This window comes from Microtus ochrogaster, linkage group LG1, assembly GCF_000317375.1.
Source record: "Microtus ochrogaster isolate Prairie Vole_2 linkage group LG1, MicOch1.0, whole genome shotgun sequence".
Lineage (NCBI taxonomy): Eukaryota > Metazoa > Chordata > Mammalia > Rodentia > Cricetidae > Microtus > Microtus ochrogaster.
In genome coordinates, this window is record NC_022027.1 from 34,984,298 (window position 1) to 35,001,668 (window position 17,371).

Consider the following 17,371-nt stretch of genomic DNA (forward strand, 5'->3'; position numbering starts at 1 on the left):
AAAAAAACTTTTTTAAAGATCCGTAACACCACTAACAATAAATAAATAGCAATTTTTACTTCCATATATTTATTATGAGTAATGAAAATATAAAGCAAAATTTTATTCAGCCTTACTTTTTTATATTTTATGTCTACAGGCATTCTGTATGTCTCAAAAAGGTATTTTTTGCTTTATTTTTATTTTTAAACTTATTTTCTTTTTTTAATTTATTTATTCTTTATTGAAAATTTCCACCTTCTTCCCTCCTCCCACTTTCCTTCTCTCTCCCCTCCCCCTCCCTCTTCCTCTCCAGTCCAAGGAGCAGTCAGGGTTGCCTACCCTATAGAAAGTCCAAGGTCCTCCCTGTTTCCGCCAGGTCCAGGAAGGTGAACATCCAAACAGACTAGGCTCCCACAAAGCCCGTCCATGCAGTAGAATCAAAACCCAGTGCCATTGTCCTTGGCTTCTCCATCAGCCTCCACTGTCAGCCACATTCAGAGAGTCCGGTTTGATCACATGCTCCATCAGTTCCAGTCCAGCTGGCCTTGGTGATCTCCCATTAGATCAGTCCCCCTGTCTCAGTAGGTGGACGCACCCCTCGCGGTCCACTTCCTTGCTCATCTTTTCCCTCCTTCTGCTTTTCATTTGGACCTTGGGAGCTCAGTCCAGTGCTCCAATGTAGGGCTCTGTCACTATATCCACCTATCGCCAGATGAAGGTTCTATGGTGATATGCAAGATATTCGTCAGTGTGGTTATAGGATAAGGCCAGTACAAGCACCCTCTCCTCTGCTGCCCAAGGAACAAGCTGGGGACATCTCCTTGGACACCTGGGAATCCCCCCAGAGTCAAGTCTCTTGTCAACATTAAAATGGCTCCCTTAATTAAGATATCTACTTCCCTGCTCCCTCATCCACCCCTCCTCCATCCCAACCATCCCATTCCCTCAAGCTCTTCCCATCCTCCCCTTCTCCCTTCTCTCTCCCCATCTCCCCTTATCCCCACCCCTGTCCAGCAATCTTGTCTACTTCCAATATCCAGGAGGATAACTATATGTTATTTTTTGTGGCTCAGCGGTTAAGAGCACTGTTCGTGGCCCGATCGCCCAGAGAACCCGAGTTCGATTCCCGGCTTCCACAGGGTGGCTTGCAACCATCAGTCCTTAAACTTATTTTCTGACAATTGCATATGTGTATATAATATATTCAGTCCCCTATGCCCTCTCTTATGCTTTTCCTACTCCTTCATCCCCCAGAGTCTACCTTCTGCTTCCTAAGAGGGTGTTTTCATGTACTTTATGTATTACTGCACTATAGCGATATAAAAATTGAGTTTAACTACTTAGTTTGAAACCAACAGTCTGTAAATCAGTTGATTTTAATGGCAGTTTTAAGGTGATGGTAATTTCATAAAAAGTGAAGAAAGAGAAAATAAAGAAAAATACTTCCCAAGTTTTAAAATGGTCTGATTTGTATTATCACAATTGTTTCAACTGATTTTTTAATTTATTTTTTAATTTCATTTTATATTCCATCCACAGTTCTCCCACACCCATACACACACACACACACACACACACAACCATTCTTCTGCCCCCTCCCACTTTCTCCCAACTAGTAAGGGCTCCCATGGGAAGTCAACAAAGTATAGCACATTAAGTTGGGGCAGGACTAATTCCCTCCCCGCTGCATTAAGGCTGAGCATGGCATTCCACTATAGGGAATGGGCCCCGATAAGCTAGCTCATGCACTTTAAAAACACTTGTAGATAAAGTTTTGTGGTTTTAAAAGAAACTTAGAATTACAATCTACATGTAAAATCTTTTTATAACCTTCTTCTCCTATGTCTTTTCCTTGAATTCCTCTACATACCTCATTGGCTGACTCCCACTAATAACAGTAGGGTTGGATTTTCCATCTGTGTTCATAGAAGGCTTTGTGTGTGTTCTAGCTCATGTTTATGCTTATATGTTCTACTTGCCACCTTATCTCACTGCCTTCACCATGCATCTAAGCCTTCACCACGTGATTAAAAGCCTGTGAGTATATGACTAAATGCATAGTTCCCCAGGTTGTGTGATATGTATCGTTGATGAGAGATAAAGTATCATCCCTGAGGATCTTGGATCTTCAACACCATTCTAGGCCAAAAATTAAAGAAGATTTTTATGTTGTCCCTGGTTCAATATACCCCAAGCCCTTTGTTCATTGTGTAGAGTGGCACAGTAGGAGTTTGATAGAGTTTATGAGCTTCAGATAGATGGTAAGAAATCTGCAAAGATAAACATGATTAATAGAGACAAATGACAACAGCAAGAAAAGCACATAAGCAGGAGTAGTGCCTGTGGTGATGAATTAAATAGAGTTGAGGTAGAAATTTTTAAATGGTACTGAAAGATCTCTGATCAAGATCCTATCAGCCAGCAAGTGAAATGCATACTGCCAGTATGATTCTTCATTGCTATTATTATTATCATTATTATTGCTTTATCATGCTATCTCTGATTATCATTCCGTAGACACGTTTTGAGAAAAAGGAAGACAGCTGCACAGGCATCATGAGTTTGAATCTCTTTTAAGATGACTGTTGCCCCGTGTGAGTGGCACACACCTATAATCTCCACACTTGTAAGGATTGCAAATTCAGGGCCTGCCCAGGCCATATGATGAGACCTATTTAAGAAAAAAGAAAGAAAAGACAATTAAACAACGAAATCTTTTTTTCCTGCAGCATTAAAAACTTACACCCTTACTGTGTCCCTGGCCTCTAGCAAACTCAATTTCTTCCCTATAACTGAACATTAAGATGTGTCGTATCTCGCCTATACACCAGTATGAGAAGCCAGGATGCTGTCCAAGACGGGGGAAATTGCTGGTTAAACCCATATATCTTTTAATTAAAAATCAACACCCTGTAGATTTGAGAGTATCAGACATTCTTTAAAGAGCACTGGAATTAAAGTGGCAGTAAAAATTCAGAAGGGAATTTGGGGAAGGATGATACATGGTTGCTAGCCAGTTATGAGCTGGAAAACATTCAGATCCTAATGGAAGGTTAGGGCTTCAAGAGCCATTGGCTGTTCATAGGGAACAAAAGGGAAGTTGCCAGAAAGTGTAGAAGTGAAGTCTAAGCAAGAAGTAGGAAGAGCAACAAGTGTCTCTCGATGCAGGGAACAAAAAAACCCCACCTTTCTCAGACTGGTCAGTCCTGCTACTTCCTTAGTCGGGACAATTTAATTCTAAGTCTTGCTCCCATTGGGGTGATACAACTATTTATTATTTATGGATTGGCATATATACAGCTCACGGTTTACTAATGTTTTAAAATTAATTAGCAAAATGTTTGGAAAGCACTTTGAAGATGAAAAGTTGTGTAAGTGCTAAGTATTATCATTATGCCATTATCATAAAACACATAAAAGCCAGAGATTCTTGTAAGCTAAATAGGTGGAGGATGACTGTGCCAGGCAGCACTCAAGGGGAAGATGGCAAGGGGACAGCCTCAGCGGAGCGAGGAGCCATGGACATCCCTGCGGAACAGGTGTGTATAAGGGGAGGGGGAGGGGTCAGCAGGAGGCTTTACCACCACTCCGAAAGATTAAAGCAGTTAGTTAGCTTGTAGTTAAAGATTTAAGGTTCTTAAAAATATGCAATTCTCCTAAAATCGGCAAAACAAAACAAAACAAAACAAATGAGCAGTTCCTTCCACCCTTTATGGAAATACAAACAATACAAAGTCAATACAGAAGGAAAACAGAGTTAGTGGAAAAGTTTTCACCGTCAGAGTTTACTCTAAATTTCCTGAGAAACCTTTCAATTATAAATAAGGTGTTCTTGTATAACAACTGAAACTTGAAGAGTCGCGGCTATCATAGCTTTGAAAGACAATTTCACTATGAACACAGAAAGGAATATGTGTCGGTGCTTAGCTGTATGGCTGATGGAGACGTAGTTGTGCTTGCTGTTTTATTTACTATGCAATCTCTTGGCTTGGAAGTGGTAACAACACAATGGAAGTTTTATTTTTTAATCATTAGATCACCACAGTGCTTCACTACTCTATACTTTTAGCGGCATAATTTTACATTCAGTTCGGAAGTAAAGGCAAAACTAAAAGGAAAAGATCTTTATACTTGACATTAGCAATGATGTAATTGGCCTGAAAGACAAAGGAACATGCTGACCTGCTATTATGAAGGCGGTAGATGGACCAGAATTTTTATATCTACATTTTAATTTTTAAGCGAATCAGATAAGCATGAAGATAATTATTTTCATACACATTATTCTTTCTAGCACTATCAGAAAATGCAGACACTGATAAACTCATTGGGAACTACTATATTTTAAAAATTACACATCTGTGCAAAATCTAGATTATAGGTGACCAGCATATTAGCATGCTGCAACTTCTCAATATACAGCTTTAATAATTCTATTTTTTACTTTCACAATAATATTTAGCTTATCTATCTGTTAGAAAATATTGAGATATTTTCCATAAAATTATGTTACTGTCAATACTTATTTAACAAAACTTATGAAGACTCAGGTCCTAAGGGATGTATTCTGTCTCTTTCCTATCAACTTGATCAACCTCTTATACTTCATAAATACTATCTGAGCAATACTGTGAAGACAGACTCTTGTTTTATCTCAAAGAATTAATAATTTTAAGTCCAGGCTAAGGTTGGAAATCTCTGAACATCCTTTATAAATAATCCATTGCTAATCTTATCATTACTGCACCTGAATGATTCTAATGTATACTTTGTTAGTGAAATACACGTGGAAGAAAAATGTGTTGCTCAAATCAAATCACGTTGTCCTGTTCTTTACCTCAACTACTTAACCAAGACTCAATTTCTGTTTAATGTTGGGCAGTTTGATTTTCAAACATTTCCTCTATTAGAGAAGTAGAATTCGCATGTGATGTTTGTAAGAATGTTCTATAGAAAAGAATAATAACAGTGTGGGACTTTCCTCTTCAGTTTAGGACCGTGCTGCTCCACAGTGAATTAGAAAGCCTTTGGAAAGGAAGGCTTTCTGGGCTGTGAGGGAAGCCCTGATCCTCACCTTGCCTAAGTTATGAGGATAGTCAGAGGACAGCTCCTCTGCCCCCTTTACTGCCCCCTACAGAGAAAGATCACTATAAAGGTTGTCTCCCCTTCTTTAAAATCAGAAACATAGGATGGGTGATTTGGAAATTCCCTCCCAGCGCCCCACCAGGAAGGTTCTTCCACCAGAAAAGTTAGATTAAGAAAGTTTGAAGTTTTATGCTTTATGAGACATATTTTTGTATCCAAGAATCACTTTTGTATAGCTTTGTAAAAATTAGAAAGTAAAACCATGAATGGTTTAAAATATCTATAAACTATTAAATTCTTATAAAACTGGTAGGACTCATTTTTGATTTTAAAAGCAGAATCTTATATATTTTGATCTATAATTAGGACATGTTTAAAAGAGTTGAAAAATAGACCCTAACTATTTACCGCATCCCAAACATCATATGCAATGTTTTCATTGGCAATTTCATTATTCTGTGGCAAGTTGACTGAGTAAAAATAAAATATGAATGCATTTACTAGTAAAGTGTGGAAGAAAATGTCTGAGAACACATATTCATGTGTAGGATTACGTTACCAGGAGTTATCATATCATTGAGTCAATTACTTCACCCAAAATGTTAAACACCATTCTAGATTCGATATGTGAGTTGATTGAAGGGGGAGAATATATTATCAGTCTAAATCAGAATATTCTCTTGACTCAGGACTTCAAGGCTTATCTAGAAAAAAGTGGGGCGAATGGGATGTTATATATCTGGAATAAGTCCTTCTCTTCTTAAAGCTCAAAAAGTTCTAAGTCATTATATGGAAATATTGAAAGACACCAAATTTCTAGTGCAAACAATTTAGACAATGTACTTTTCTATGATGAGAATCTTATCTAGGTAAAATAAAAGTTCTGAAAAAACATGGAATTGTCATCGATGATGGAACCCTATCTGACACTGCTTCTTTAGAAAAAAATTATCCATTCAGGGAATCAGTGAGAAGTAACTAAAAAGTGAGCTTCCTAATAGATATTTGATTTCGTTACAAAATAAAAAATTACAATAAAGTAGGCACTAATATAAGTGATTCAAAGTCACCAGTACTTCATATATCACCAAAATATATATTTATGCTTCTTCATGTTAGACATATCTACATTCATATAAGCATGTAAGTGCGTAATACATACACACATAGAGAGGTAGTATACAGAGTACATAAAATAGAACATAAAGTAGATAATATGGCAAATAAAACAAAATATGAATTTGTGTTAACATAAAATAAAATATTGATAAATATTCATATATTAATATTAAATCATAATGTTAATACAAAATGAAATTTTATGTATAATATTATATATATATATATATAACGGGTTGAATTGTGACCTCCCATTCATACATTAAAATTCTTGCCACTGATATCTCAGAGTGTGAATGCATTTAGGAAAAGCTTAAATGGGGTGATTTTCTTAAGGTGAGGTTATTGGATAGAATGTAACACAGTATGACTGTACTTATACAAGAAGAAGTCAGGACATGAGAACAAAAGAACAGTGTGATGTGTCAAAGAGAGACCCTTTACCTATAAGGTAAGGAACTTGACCTTGGGAGTTTGTGAATCTGCCAGTATCTTATTCTCATGTTTCCACCTTGGTAGCATGTGCTACCATGACTAGTCTGTGGAACTTGTTATGGCAGTCCTGAGACCTGATAGCAAGATAGAGCACATAGAACAAGTTAATTTTGTACAGTTATTTCATGTTATATTTATAAGGAAAAAATGTAAAGTGGTTAGCAAATATGGGTACAATAAATTCTTCACTTAATTTCTAAAGACACTGTTTCCACATTTGTGAAAAATAAAATAGAATTTACAGTTCTGAAAGATAAATATACTAAAATAAAATTGCTTTCCAATATGTAAATCATAAGACAGTATCTTATAATAAATTTTGTATTCATTTATTTATTTTTAAAACAATCTTTCCTATTTTACATACCAATCCCATTTCCCTCTCCCTCCTCTCCTCCTGCTCCCTTCACTTTCTATCCACCCCATCTCTCATCTACTCCTCAAAGAGGGTGGGGCTTACCATATAGAATTAACAAAGTCTGGCACTTTGAGGCAGAATGTAGGCCCTCTCTAGACTGAGCACGGTATCCCTCCAAAGAGAATGAACTCCGAAAGCCAGTTCAAGAACTAGGGATAAATCCTGGTCCCACTGCCAGCGGCCCCACAGACAGCCCCAGCCACACAACTATCACTCCCATTCAGAGGACCTATGTAGGTTTCCCTCTCTTCAGTCTGGAGTCAGTGAGCTCCCACTAGCTCAGGTCAGCTGTCTCTGTGGATAGTCCCACCATGGTCTTGACCCCTTTGCTCATATTATCACTTCTCCCTCTCTTCAACTGGACTCTGGAAGCTCAGCCCAGCGCTAGCTGTGGATCTCCGCATCTGCTTCCATCAGTAGCTGGATGAAGTTTCTGTGATGACAATTAAGGTCGTCATCAATTTGATTACAGAGGAAGGCCAGTTCAGGTACTCTCTCCACTACTGCTTAGGGTCTTAGTTGGGGTCATCCTTGTGGATTCGTGGAAATTTCCCTAGTGCCAGGTTTCATGCTAGTCTCATAATGACTCCCTCAATCAAGATAACTCTTGTCTTGCTCTCCCTCTCTCTCCTTCTCCTATCTCAGCCATCCTGTTCCATCATGTTCTCCTCCCCTTCTTTCTCCCCTCTTCTCTCCTTCTTTCCCTCCTTCTCTACCCCCCACGCTCCCAATTTTCTCAGGAGTTCTTGTATTTCCCCTTCCCGTGGAAATCCATGTATGACTCTCTTAGAGTTCTCCTTGTCATCTGGCTTCTCTGAGTTCCTGGACTATAACCTGGTTATCCTTTTCTTTACATCTGATATCCACTTATGAGTGAGTAAATTCAAAGCTTGTATTTCTGGGTCTGGGTTACCTTACTCAGGATTTTTTTTTCTAATTCCCTTCATTTGCCTGTAAATTTCAAAATGTCATTGTATTCTTTTTACCACTGAGTAGTACTCCATTGTGTAAATGTACCACATTTTCTTTATCCATTCTTTGGTAGAGGATCATTTAGGTTGTTTCCAGGTTCTGGCTATTATGAATAATGCTGCTATGAACATAGTTGAGCACATGTCCTTGTGGTGTGACCCTGCATTTTTTGGATATATGCCCAAGAGTAGTATTTCTGGGTCTTGAGATAGATTGATTACCAGTTTTCTGAGAAATCACCATACTGGTTTCCAAAGTAGCTGTATAAGTTTGCATTCCCACCAGCCATGGAGGAGAGTTCCCCCTACTTTGCACCCTCTCCAGCATAAGCTGTCATTGATGTTTTTAATCTTAGCCATTCTGACTGATGTAAGATGGTATCTCCGAGTAATTTTGATTTGCATTATCCTGATGGCTAAGGATATTGAGCAATTCCTTAAGTGTCATTAAGCCATTTGAGATTCTTCTGTTGAGAATTCTCTCTTTAGATCTGTATCCATTTTTAAATTGGATTATTTGATATTTTGATATCTAGTTTCTTGAGTTCTCTATATATTTTGGAGACCAGTCCTTTGTCTGATGTGGGGTTGGTGAAGATCTTTTCCCATTCAGTTGGCTGCTATTTTGTCTTATTGACTGTATCCTTTGCCTTACAGAAGTTTCTCGGTTTCAGGAGGACAGGCGAGGGCAGGGTAGATGAAGTTTTTGCTGTGTAAGCTGGCCTCACTTGAAAGGCCAAGTTTAGGGGTACAGTGCAAATACTCACAGTGTAGGAGTGGCAATGACGGGTAGATCTTAGGGGTCTGATGGGATCAGAATACCCGTATCAGGTAAATGTCTCAAAAACAGAGGTGAAACTGACTGAAGAGACAGTTTGCTTTCTGAGACTGTGGCTATGAATTAGATGACTCTCTTGGCTTTGCAAAGAAATATGACACATTTTCATAATTCTAGGATCCTATTCCAGAGAACCTGGGCTCTAACTAACATACAAAGTTTCTAAAATTGTATGTCATTAAAATAAATTTGGATTTGCTCATTAAAAAGGTGGAGAGAGAAAGACACACAACATTGATCTTTGACCTCCACATATATATCCATAGAAATTTGCACCCAACCACATACACACATACACATAGAGTTTTAAAATGAATTAAAAATTTGTATATTCTTCAAGACTATGCATCTTTTATTTCCAATATGTATATAATGTTTAAAATTTGCAACCCCATCATGATTTGTAAGTAATAATGGAGAATTCCACATCTGAGTGAAAAACAACAGATCCCTAAAAGTTACCTAGTGTATGATTTTATTCTATAATGTTCTTGCAATACAAAGCCATGGGAAGGGAAAACAGAATGGGGATTGTCAGGGCTTAAAGAGGGAAAGAGAACAAGAGATGGAGAAACTACATAGTTAAAAGGAAACATTAGGGACTTCTGTTGATAGATGCCCAGTATCTTGGCTCTGTGCATGCCAATGTCCAGGTTGTGATATTATAGTATAGATTACTGTCAAGGAAAATTATTCTAAGGATACAAGGAATTTCTATTATTTTTATAGTTGCATAAAAGTCTGTAATCACTTCAAAGTTGAACATTGATTTTAAACTTAAAAATAAATATAGAAACATATCTAAAGAAAGCATTCTATAAAATAATTTGACCAGTAACCCCAACAGAGTAATGTCAGAAAGGAAAAGAAAGAAGTAGAATTTGAATTCCAGGTTTAAAACATTGAGACATACAACAATGAAATGCAATGCAGAAATTCTGATTTCAGTTCAGCTCAAACAAAAATATGTATAAGACATTTTGAAGATGTTAAATGTGAAGTCTGTATTGATGGGTGTTGAGAAGTTGATGGTAGCTCCACTAGGTGTATCAGTGATCACAGAAAAGTACTCTTAATTTTTAGATGAAATATAAATTACCTAGGTGAATTCATTGCAACTACTTGGAAAAGCTACATAAGACCATGAAGTTAAAAAGGGGGGGGGGAGTGCCAGGCGGTGATGACGTACACTTTTAATCCTAGCACTCAAGAGGCAGAGGTAGGATCTCTGAGTTAGAGGACAGCCTGGTCTACAAAAGCTAGTTCCAGGATAGCCAGGGCTGTTACACAGAAAAACCCTGTCTCAAAGCAAACAAACAAACAAAAATAACATGAAGTAAGTATTATTATAAAAATTGAATAATTCTTAAGTTTATGAAATAGGAATGTGGCAATCTGTCCAACTAGTCTCTTTTATGAGTATTCAAGGGTTTTTTTAAGTCATTATTTTACTTCCTCTCCTGAGTACAATGCCTTTTCTTTGCTCCCCTTTTTAGCAAACTCTTTGAAGGAAAGATCAGTGGTCAAGACCCTGTTTACACTAATTCCGTTGTCTTTTTTATTGGTTTATATTGAGCTATACATTTTTCTCTGCTCCCCTCCCTGTCACTGCCTTTCCCTTCAACCCTCCCCCAATGTCCCCATGCTCCCAATTACTCAGGAGATTTTGTCCATTGTCTTTTTAACCCTGTGTTATTCCTAAAGCTTCCTATCAAAATCACCTTTATGATGCCCATCTGTGATTCCCATCCTCATTCCATAATATATCTGAGCTACCTTTAAGCACAGTTTAGCTTGTTCCTTGTCCTTGATTCACCTCTACTGGCCTCAAGGATCCACATTCCTGCCTTTCCCACCTCACACTGGTTGTTTTCCTTGGCATCTATTCTCTGCCAGATCCTTCTTTCTAACACGCTAACAAAAACTACACAGGAGATCCTATCTTCGTCTTCTTCTCTACCTACCCTGACTCCTTTGGTATTGACGTCCCCTGTCAGACTCTCATCTACATGATCAGGGATGAAATATTGACATGACGAACTCACACTCCTTTTCCAAATTGCACACTTGTATATCTGACCCACACTGTCTCGTGAATACCTGTTGAACATCCCTAACATCAATACAGTTGCATAAAAAGCCTTTTCATCTTACATGATGACAGCACCATCATTTAAGTGATCCAGGTAAATATCTGGAAAACATCTTCCATTCCTCTTACAACCCATCTTTCCATTAAGAGATCTCTATCGGTATTATACTTAAAAATATATTCAAAATTCAACCTCTTTGCTCTACCTCTATTTCTCCAGTCTCAGTTAATGCCATTAGCTGTTTCAATCATTGTAATATTTTCTGTCCTGCCCCTCTCCTACTTCTACCTGCCCCTCTGTAGTTTCTTCTACCTGCCCCTCTGTAATTCCCTCTTCACAGCATCCAAAGGTGTTCCATCAAGACATTAGGCCAAGATATCACAATCCACCACTCAAAGCTGCTCAATGCTGCCATTTAGCTGAGAAAACCCCAAATCATTATCATGAGGCTCAGGAAATCTGGGCCTTGATGCCTCTCAACCTTACTTTCCCACTATTTTTCCTTCATCCTCTGCTCCAGCCATAATTACCTAACACGCCAAACTTGTCCTTACCCATGGACCTCCCTTGCATCATTGACTTTGCCTTAAGTTTTCCACATGTATGTTGGTATGCATAACTCCTACACATGTGTTAAGTATTCTCACACTTTGCCTGCCGGGGTCTACCCTGACCACTCTACTTAATAGCAGTTTATCACACCTGCAGCTAACATAAGAACCCAAATCTGATCTTTCCCAGTCCTACTTTTCCTATAGCACTTAAAACCTTGTACCAGTTACAGATTGCAATTATGTACTTATTTTTGTCCTTTCTCTCTCTACTCAGTAGTTTGTAAGCTCCATAAGGACAGAAGTGACTCTTCCTGACAGAGAAAAACAATTATATTTATTCTTGGAAAGAATAAATGAAAAAAAAGAATAAATGAATAATGATTTAGTATAACCATTATCAAATATAGGTACTGAAAAATAATCATCCCTAATACCATATCCACCAACTCTGCACTGTTTCCAAAGTCATCAGTCTACTGACCACATCATTCATGTAAAATAACACACTTTTACACTTAAAACTAAACTGATATGTATTTCCAAGATCCAAAATCAAACTCTTACTGACACCTTCCTGTCCTTTTACTCAGAACAGAGTCCAAAACAAAAATAAAGCTAACAAGGTGTGGAAAGATTATCCTTGTCATCTTAATGACGGTGGTTGCTGCTGTAGTCATTGGACTCATTGCCTATTCTGTCGCCTGTGGTAAGTACGTATGTTGCTTGTCTTTTCAGTCACATGGGTTTTTTGACTTTACAGCAGGAAAACTTGGCAATTTGAAGAGGGAGAGGAAACATAATTTTTTGTTTGCTATGCATTTTTACCCTTGTGGTTATTAACATTGACTACACTAACACTTAATACTTTATGAAGGATAATAAATATAAGAAAGATTGCACATGTAGCATATTTTTATGAGTTTTGACATATGACTCATGGCACTATCATTACAGTTAAGGTAGTAAATATTCACTACCCAAAGTTTGTCCTCAGACTTTGTCCTCAAGTGACTTTTAGTCCAATGTATTTATTCTAAAACTAGAGCTGTAGTATTCTTTTATTTTGTTCTGTTTTGTTTGGAAAGATTTGGGGATTGAGATTACATTAATGAATAAAGCAGGCACAGTTCCTATTTGTTGAATTTAGTAACTCTATAAGTAAACAACCAATGCACTAACAAATGAATCTGAAAGCTAAAGACCCACGATTTGTTACTACAGAAATACGATTTCTTACTCCAAAGCCTATCTTTCCTCTATACAATATGTCCTACCCATAAAATTCTTCCTTAAGTGTAGATTCTTCTCCAATATTGAACAGGGAAGGAAAAAATATGTCTACAAATTTTCAATATGTTTTATTAATATAATAGGAAAAAATATGAGGTCACTGAGTTTTTCCTTTTATGTCAATTTTTCTGGTTTTTTTTCTGATCAATTTAAGCATGAAGACATTCTTTTTAATCATTAAAAAATGTTTTATTGTACATATTGAGGTGCAGTGTAATAACTTGATACATGTACAGACTGTTTAATAATCAAGGAGATTACCATGTATATCTCCTCAAATTACATCATTTATTTGTGTTTATAATTTTCATTTTTCTATCATCTGACTGTACTTAGTCATTTGTCATCTGACCTCTCTTTGTTCTCCTCTTCTCAGCACTTCCTAGTGACCACTTTTCCAGTCTCTGGTTTTATATAAACAATTTTATATTCTCCATATGAGTGAGAAAAAACAATATCGACATTTGTACATGACGAAATTATGATAAGTCATGTAAGCAATATATGAGAATGTTAACATCATCCTAAGGGAACCTACAAGGCAACTAACCTGGGCTCATAGGAGCTCACACACACTGGACCAACAGCTAAGGAGCCCACATGGGATCCACATAGGCCCTCTACATATGCATGACAGTTGTATGGCTTCTTCTACTTGTGGGACTCCTAGCAGTGGGGCCGGGACCTGCCCCTGACTCTGGCAGGCTTTTACAAACCTATTCCTTGTACTGAGTTGCCTTATCCAGCTTTAATATGAGGGAAGGAGTGTAGTCCTACCTCAACTTGATATTCTATGCTTTGTTGACACCCCTGGGAGGCCTGCCCCTTTCTGAACAGAAACAGAGTGGGAGGCCATGGGAGGGAGGGAGGGAGCGAGGGAGGGAGGGAAAAATGTGGTTGAAATACTGTTGTTGGAGTTTCTTTCACTCTAGCCCCACGTTGGATGTGAAACTGTTATTTGGTTTTTACTCTTTATTCTTTGACTTTTGAGGTGGCCCAGCTCCCAAATAAATCACTCACACACATACACGCACACACACACACACTTATCCTCAGTTATGACTGCCTGGCCTTAAGCTTGGCTTGTTTCTAGCAAGCTTTTCTTATCTTAAATGATCCCATCTTTCTTTTGCCTCTTAACTTCTATCTTTCTCTATTTCTGTATACCCTTCCTCACTTCTTTTCCTGTGGCTTGCTATGGAGCTGGGTGGTGGCCCCTGATGTACTCCTCTTCTTGTTCTATCTTGCTCCTTCTTTCTTCTTCTCCCAGTTTTGTACTTCTATCTATCCTCTCTGCCTGACAGCCCCACCTATCCTTGCTCCTGCCTCACTATTAGCCATTCAGCTCTTTATTAAACCATCAGGCATTTTAGACAGGCAAAGAATCACAGCTTTACAGAGTTAAACAATTGCAACATAAACAAAAGCAACACACCTTTACATCATTAAAACAAATGTTCCACGCATAAACAAAAGCAACACAACTTACAATAATATTCTACAACAGGTTTACATGTATAAGAGTTTGTCTTTCCCATACAATATCTATTTCAGTTTACAATGGGAAAACAACACCGACACAGACAGAAACAGAAAGAACTATGCAGAGTGAAGTAATCAGGTACTGCCCTCACCCCAGGAAGGAGGTTTGCAATCACTTCCATTGTATCTTCCATATATATTCATTAGACAGATTGCAGTGACAGATGTTACAACTGCTAAATCACAAGCTATAGCCATAACATATGCCAAAACAAAAACAAACAAAAAACTATGACCAAGAAGCACTCGCTTGAAAGGTAGACTCTAAACTCAGTCATTCATCAAGAGTAGGTACCAGAAAGTGAAGGTAAAAAGAAAGCATGTAAAGATATTATGTTTGGAAGTAGATGAACTTTCATGTCTTGCATTATTATCATCAACTTAACATGTAACGAGTTGATATTTTCTCTTCACATCAAGCCGAGAAACGGACTTGATAAAGCAGATCAGTGTTATCCTGAAAAGACCTTTACAGATTAAGGAATAACACAGACATAAGTCTGCCTCCCACATGCAATATCTAAAATGTAAGTAATGAGTTGTTAGGCTGGAGAGATGGCTCAGCGGTCAGAACTTTAATGAGCATCGAGAGGATCCTAGTTCACTTCCCAGCCCATTCATCAGGCAACTCACAAATTCCTGTAACTGCAGCTCCAGGGGTTCTGACTACCTATTCTATCTTCTGGGGCACCCTCATACAGATAACAGACAATCACACAAACAAATACAAATAAGTAAAAATAAACCTTAAAAGAAATAGAAGTGGTTTATGGTGTTTAAGTAGTGTAAAGAAGAGGCAATCCCCATGAACAGCCAGAGTCAAGGGATAAATGATGTTTATTTCCTAGGGAGCAAGTAGAAACTTTCCAGCAAAGAATCTTCACCATTTGAGGTCCGAACCAAGAGGCCACCCACAGAGCATTTAGATCTCTGGTTAAATAAGTGGAAGATGAGTCTCAAGTCTAAATGCTGAAAAAGAAGTAAACACAAGCAGTACAGAAAATTTTTTGATAAAAAGGAGATATATGGTCAAGACCATTCCAGAAATGCCAAAAAGCATAAATCAAAAGTCAGAAGAATACAGAGGTAGACACATACCACTGTCCTTTTGAATGAATCTGTAATATTTAACTATTTGGTAGTTCACTGTCGTAAATTCCAAACCCAGAAGTAATGGACTATATTTTCACAACTACTATTAATTTCACTGGAATCAGGGCTAAGCTAAAGAACAGCTGAGTGAAACAAAGCACAGAACAGTTTAACCTCATGGATACCTTTCTTTCTCTGCTCCATGTTACCCTAAGTGATCATCGTGTGCTTTCTCGTTAGTTTAGCTTCTTTCTCAATTTCATTTTTTTTTAATTTTATGTGTATAAATGTTTTTGCCTGTGTGTATGTGTGTATGCCACACATGTGCAGTGGCTGCAGAGGTCAAAAGAGGGCATCAGATCCTCTACACCTGGATCCCCCATGTGGGTAACTAAACCTGGACCTTGTCACCTACTGAGCCATCTTTCCAATCCCAACCTTCACTTACCTTTTTTGGGGGGAGGAGGGAGCAATTGGTACTCTAAATAATAAAAAGAAAAAGAATAAAGATGCATGAAAGTATCCAGAAACTGAGTTAACATTCATTCACTGAGTGACTACTTCTGAGCTAATATCTAGGTACTTAACACAGTAAAGGTTTCAAATAAGCATTTGGGTTCTAGAATTTGAATTCCACATAATTTTTACATATCACCAAATGTCAATATTAAATTGAGTTTTTCAACTTTTCTAAATGCAAAGGCTGTTACTTGTTTGTAGAGTACCCAAAATCAACCTAGATTTGGTCCTGAAAATCGTCATTTAAAATCCCTATCACAAATCAAGTTCTTAGAATTATTTGAAAAGAATTTTTCCACTACTACTAAAAGGGCTGGGAATACAGCTCAGTGACAAAACACTTGCTTAGCCTGCATGAATCTTTAAGTTCAATTCCCAATGCAGAAGGAAGGAAGGAAGGAAGGAAGGAAGGAAGGAAGGAAGGAAGGAAGGAAGGAAGGAAGGAAGGAAAATAAGGAAAGAGAGAGCAAGAAAGAAAGAGAGAAGATGAAAGGAAGAGAGAAAATATTATCAAATATTAGTCTGCTAGTACTAACTTAGAGTTCTATAGAAATAATAATTTCAGATGTTCTATTGTACTCTAGGGTAACCACAAATATTTATAATATAATGTATTTTTTTGTTTGACTCGATTTAACATTTTACTATTTTTTAAGAATTTCATACACAAATATAATATATTTTGATCTATGCTCACCTCTATGCCTCCCCTAACTCCTTCCAGATCAACTACCCACCCTCAAACCCCTTCTAACTTCATGGCTTTGCTTTTTTCTAAAACCCACTGTTTCCAATTTGTGCTACCCATATCCTCATGGGTATAGGGCCATCCACTGGAGCACAGGTGACCTGTCCGAGATCACACCCTTGAAGAAAACTGACTCTCCCCCTCCAGAAAGCATAAACTTGAGGCTGTGGCTCAAGAATCCAAGCTTTTCCATGCTATAACATTGACTAGTTTTATTTTATCCCAGCACCCACAGCTGCTATGAGTTCACAGCTTTCAAGGCCCTGTCATTCACAGATATCCCTGTCTCATCCCAATTCTTCCTAACTTCTGGCTCTTACATGGTCTTTTCAGTCCTATTCCACAATGGTCCTTGAGCCTTGCCTTGGTGGTAGAGGGTATCATTAGAGAGATCTCAATGTGTCTGAGTATTACACAGGCATTGATTCTCTATAATTTGACCAATTGTGAGTTCCTAAACTAACTGGTGTCTGCTGCACAAAGAAATTCCCATGATGAGAGCTGGTTATAGAGATGCAAATTTATAAGGCAATTTGAAATTATGTCCATTTTTAAAAGTTTAATAAAAAGATTTTGAATATTCTCATTGTAAAGAAATAATGTTTGAGAAAATAAATGGTTTTTT

At 37.7% G+C, this 17,371-nt stretch overlaps 1 protein-coding gene across 1 annotated transcript in view; it reads left to right on the forward strand.

Annotated features, from left to right (window-relative positions):
* The first annotated feature begins 3,465 nt into the window (after positions 1-3,465).
* The window catches only part of LOC101982509 (transmembrane protease serine 11C), a 47,586-nt gene continuing 33,680 nt past the window's right edge, over positions 3,466-17,371 (forward strand). The window contains exons 1-2 of the mRNA XM_005359417.2: positions 3,466-3,521; positions 12,146-12,261. Coding sequence (XP_005359474.1) covers positions 3,466-3,521; positions 12,146-12,261 — 172 coding nt within the window. The remainder of the gene's footprint in view (positions 3,522-12,145; positions 12,262-17,371) is intronic.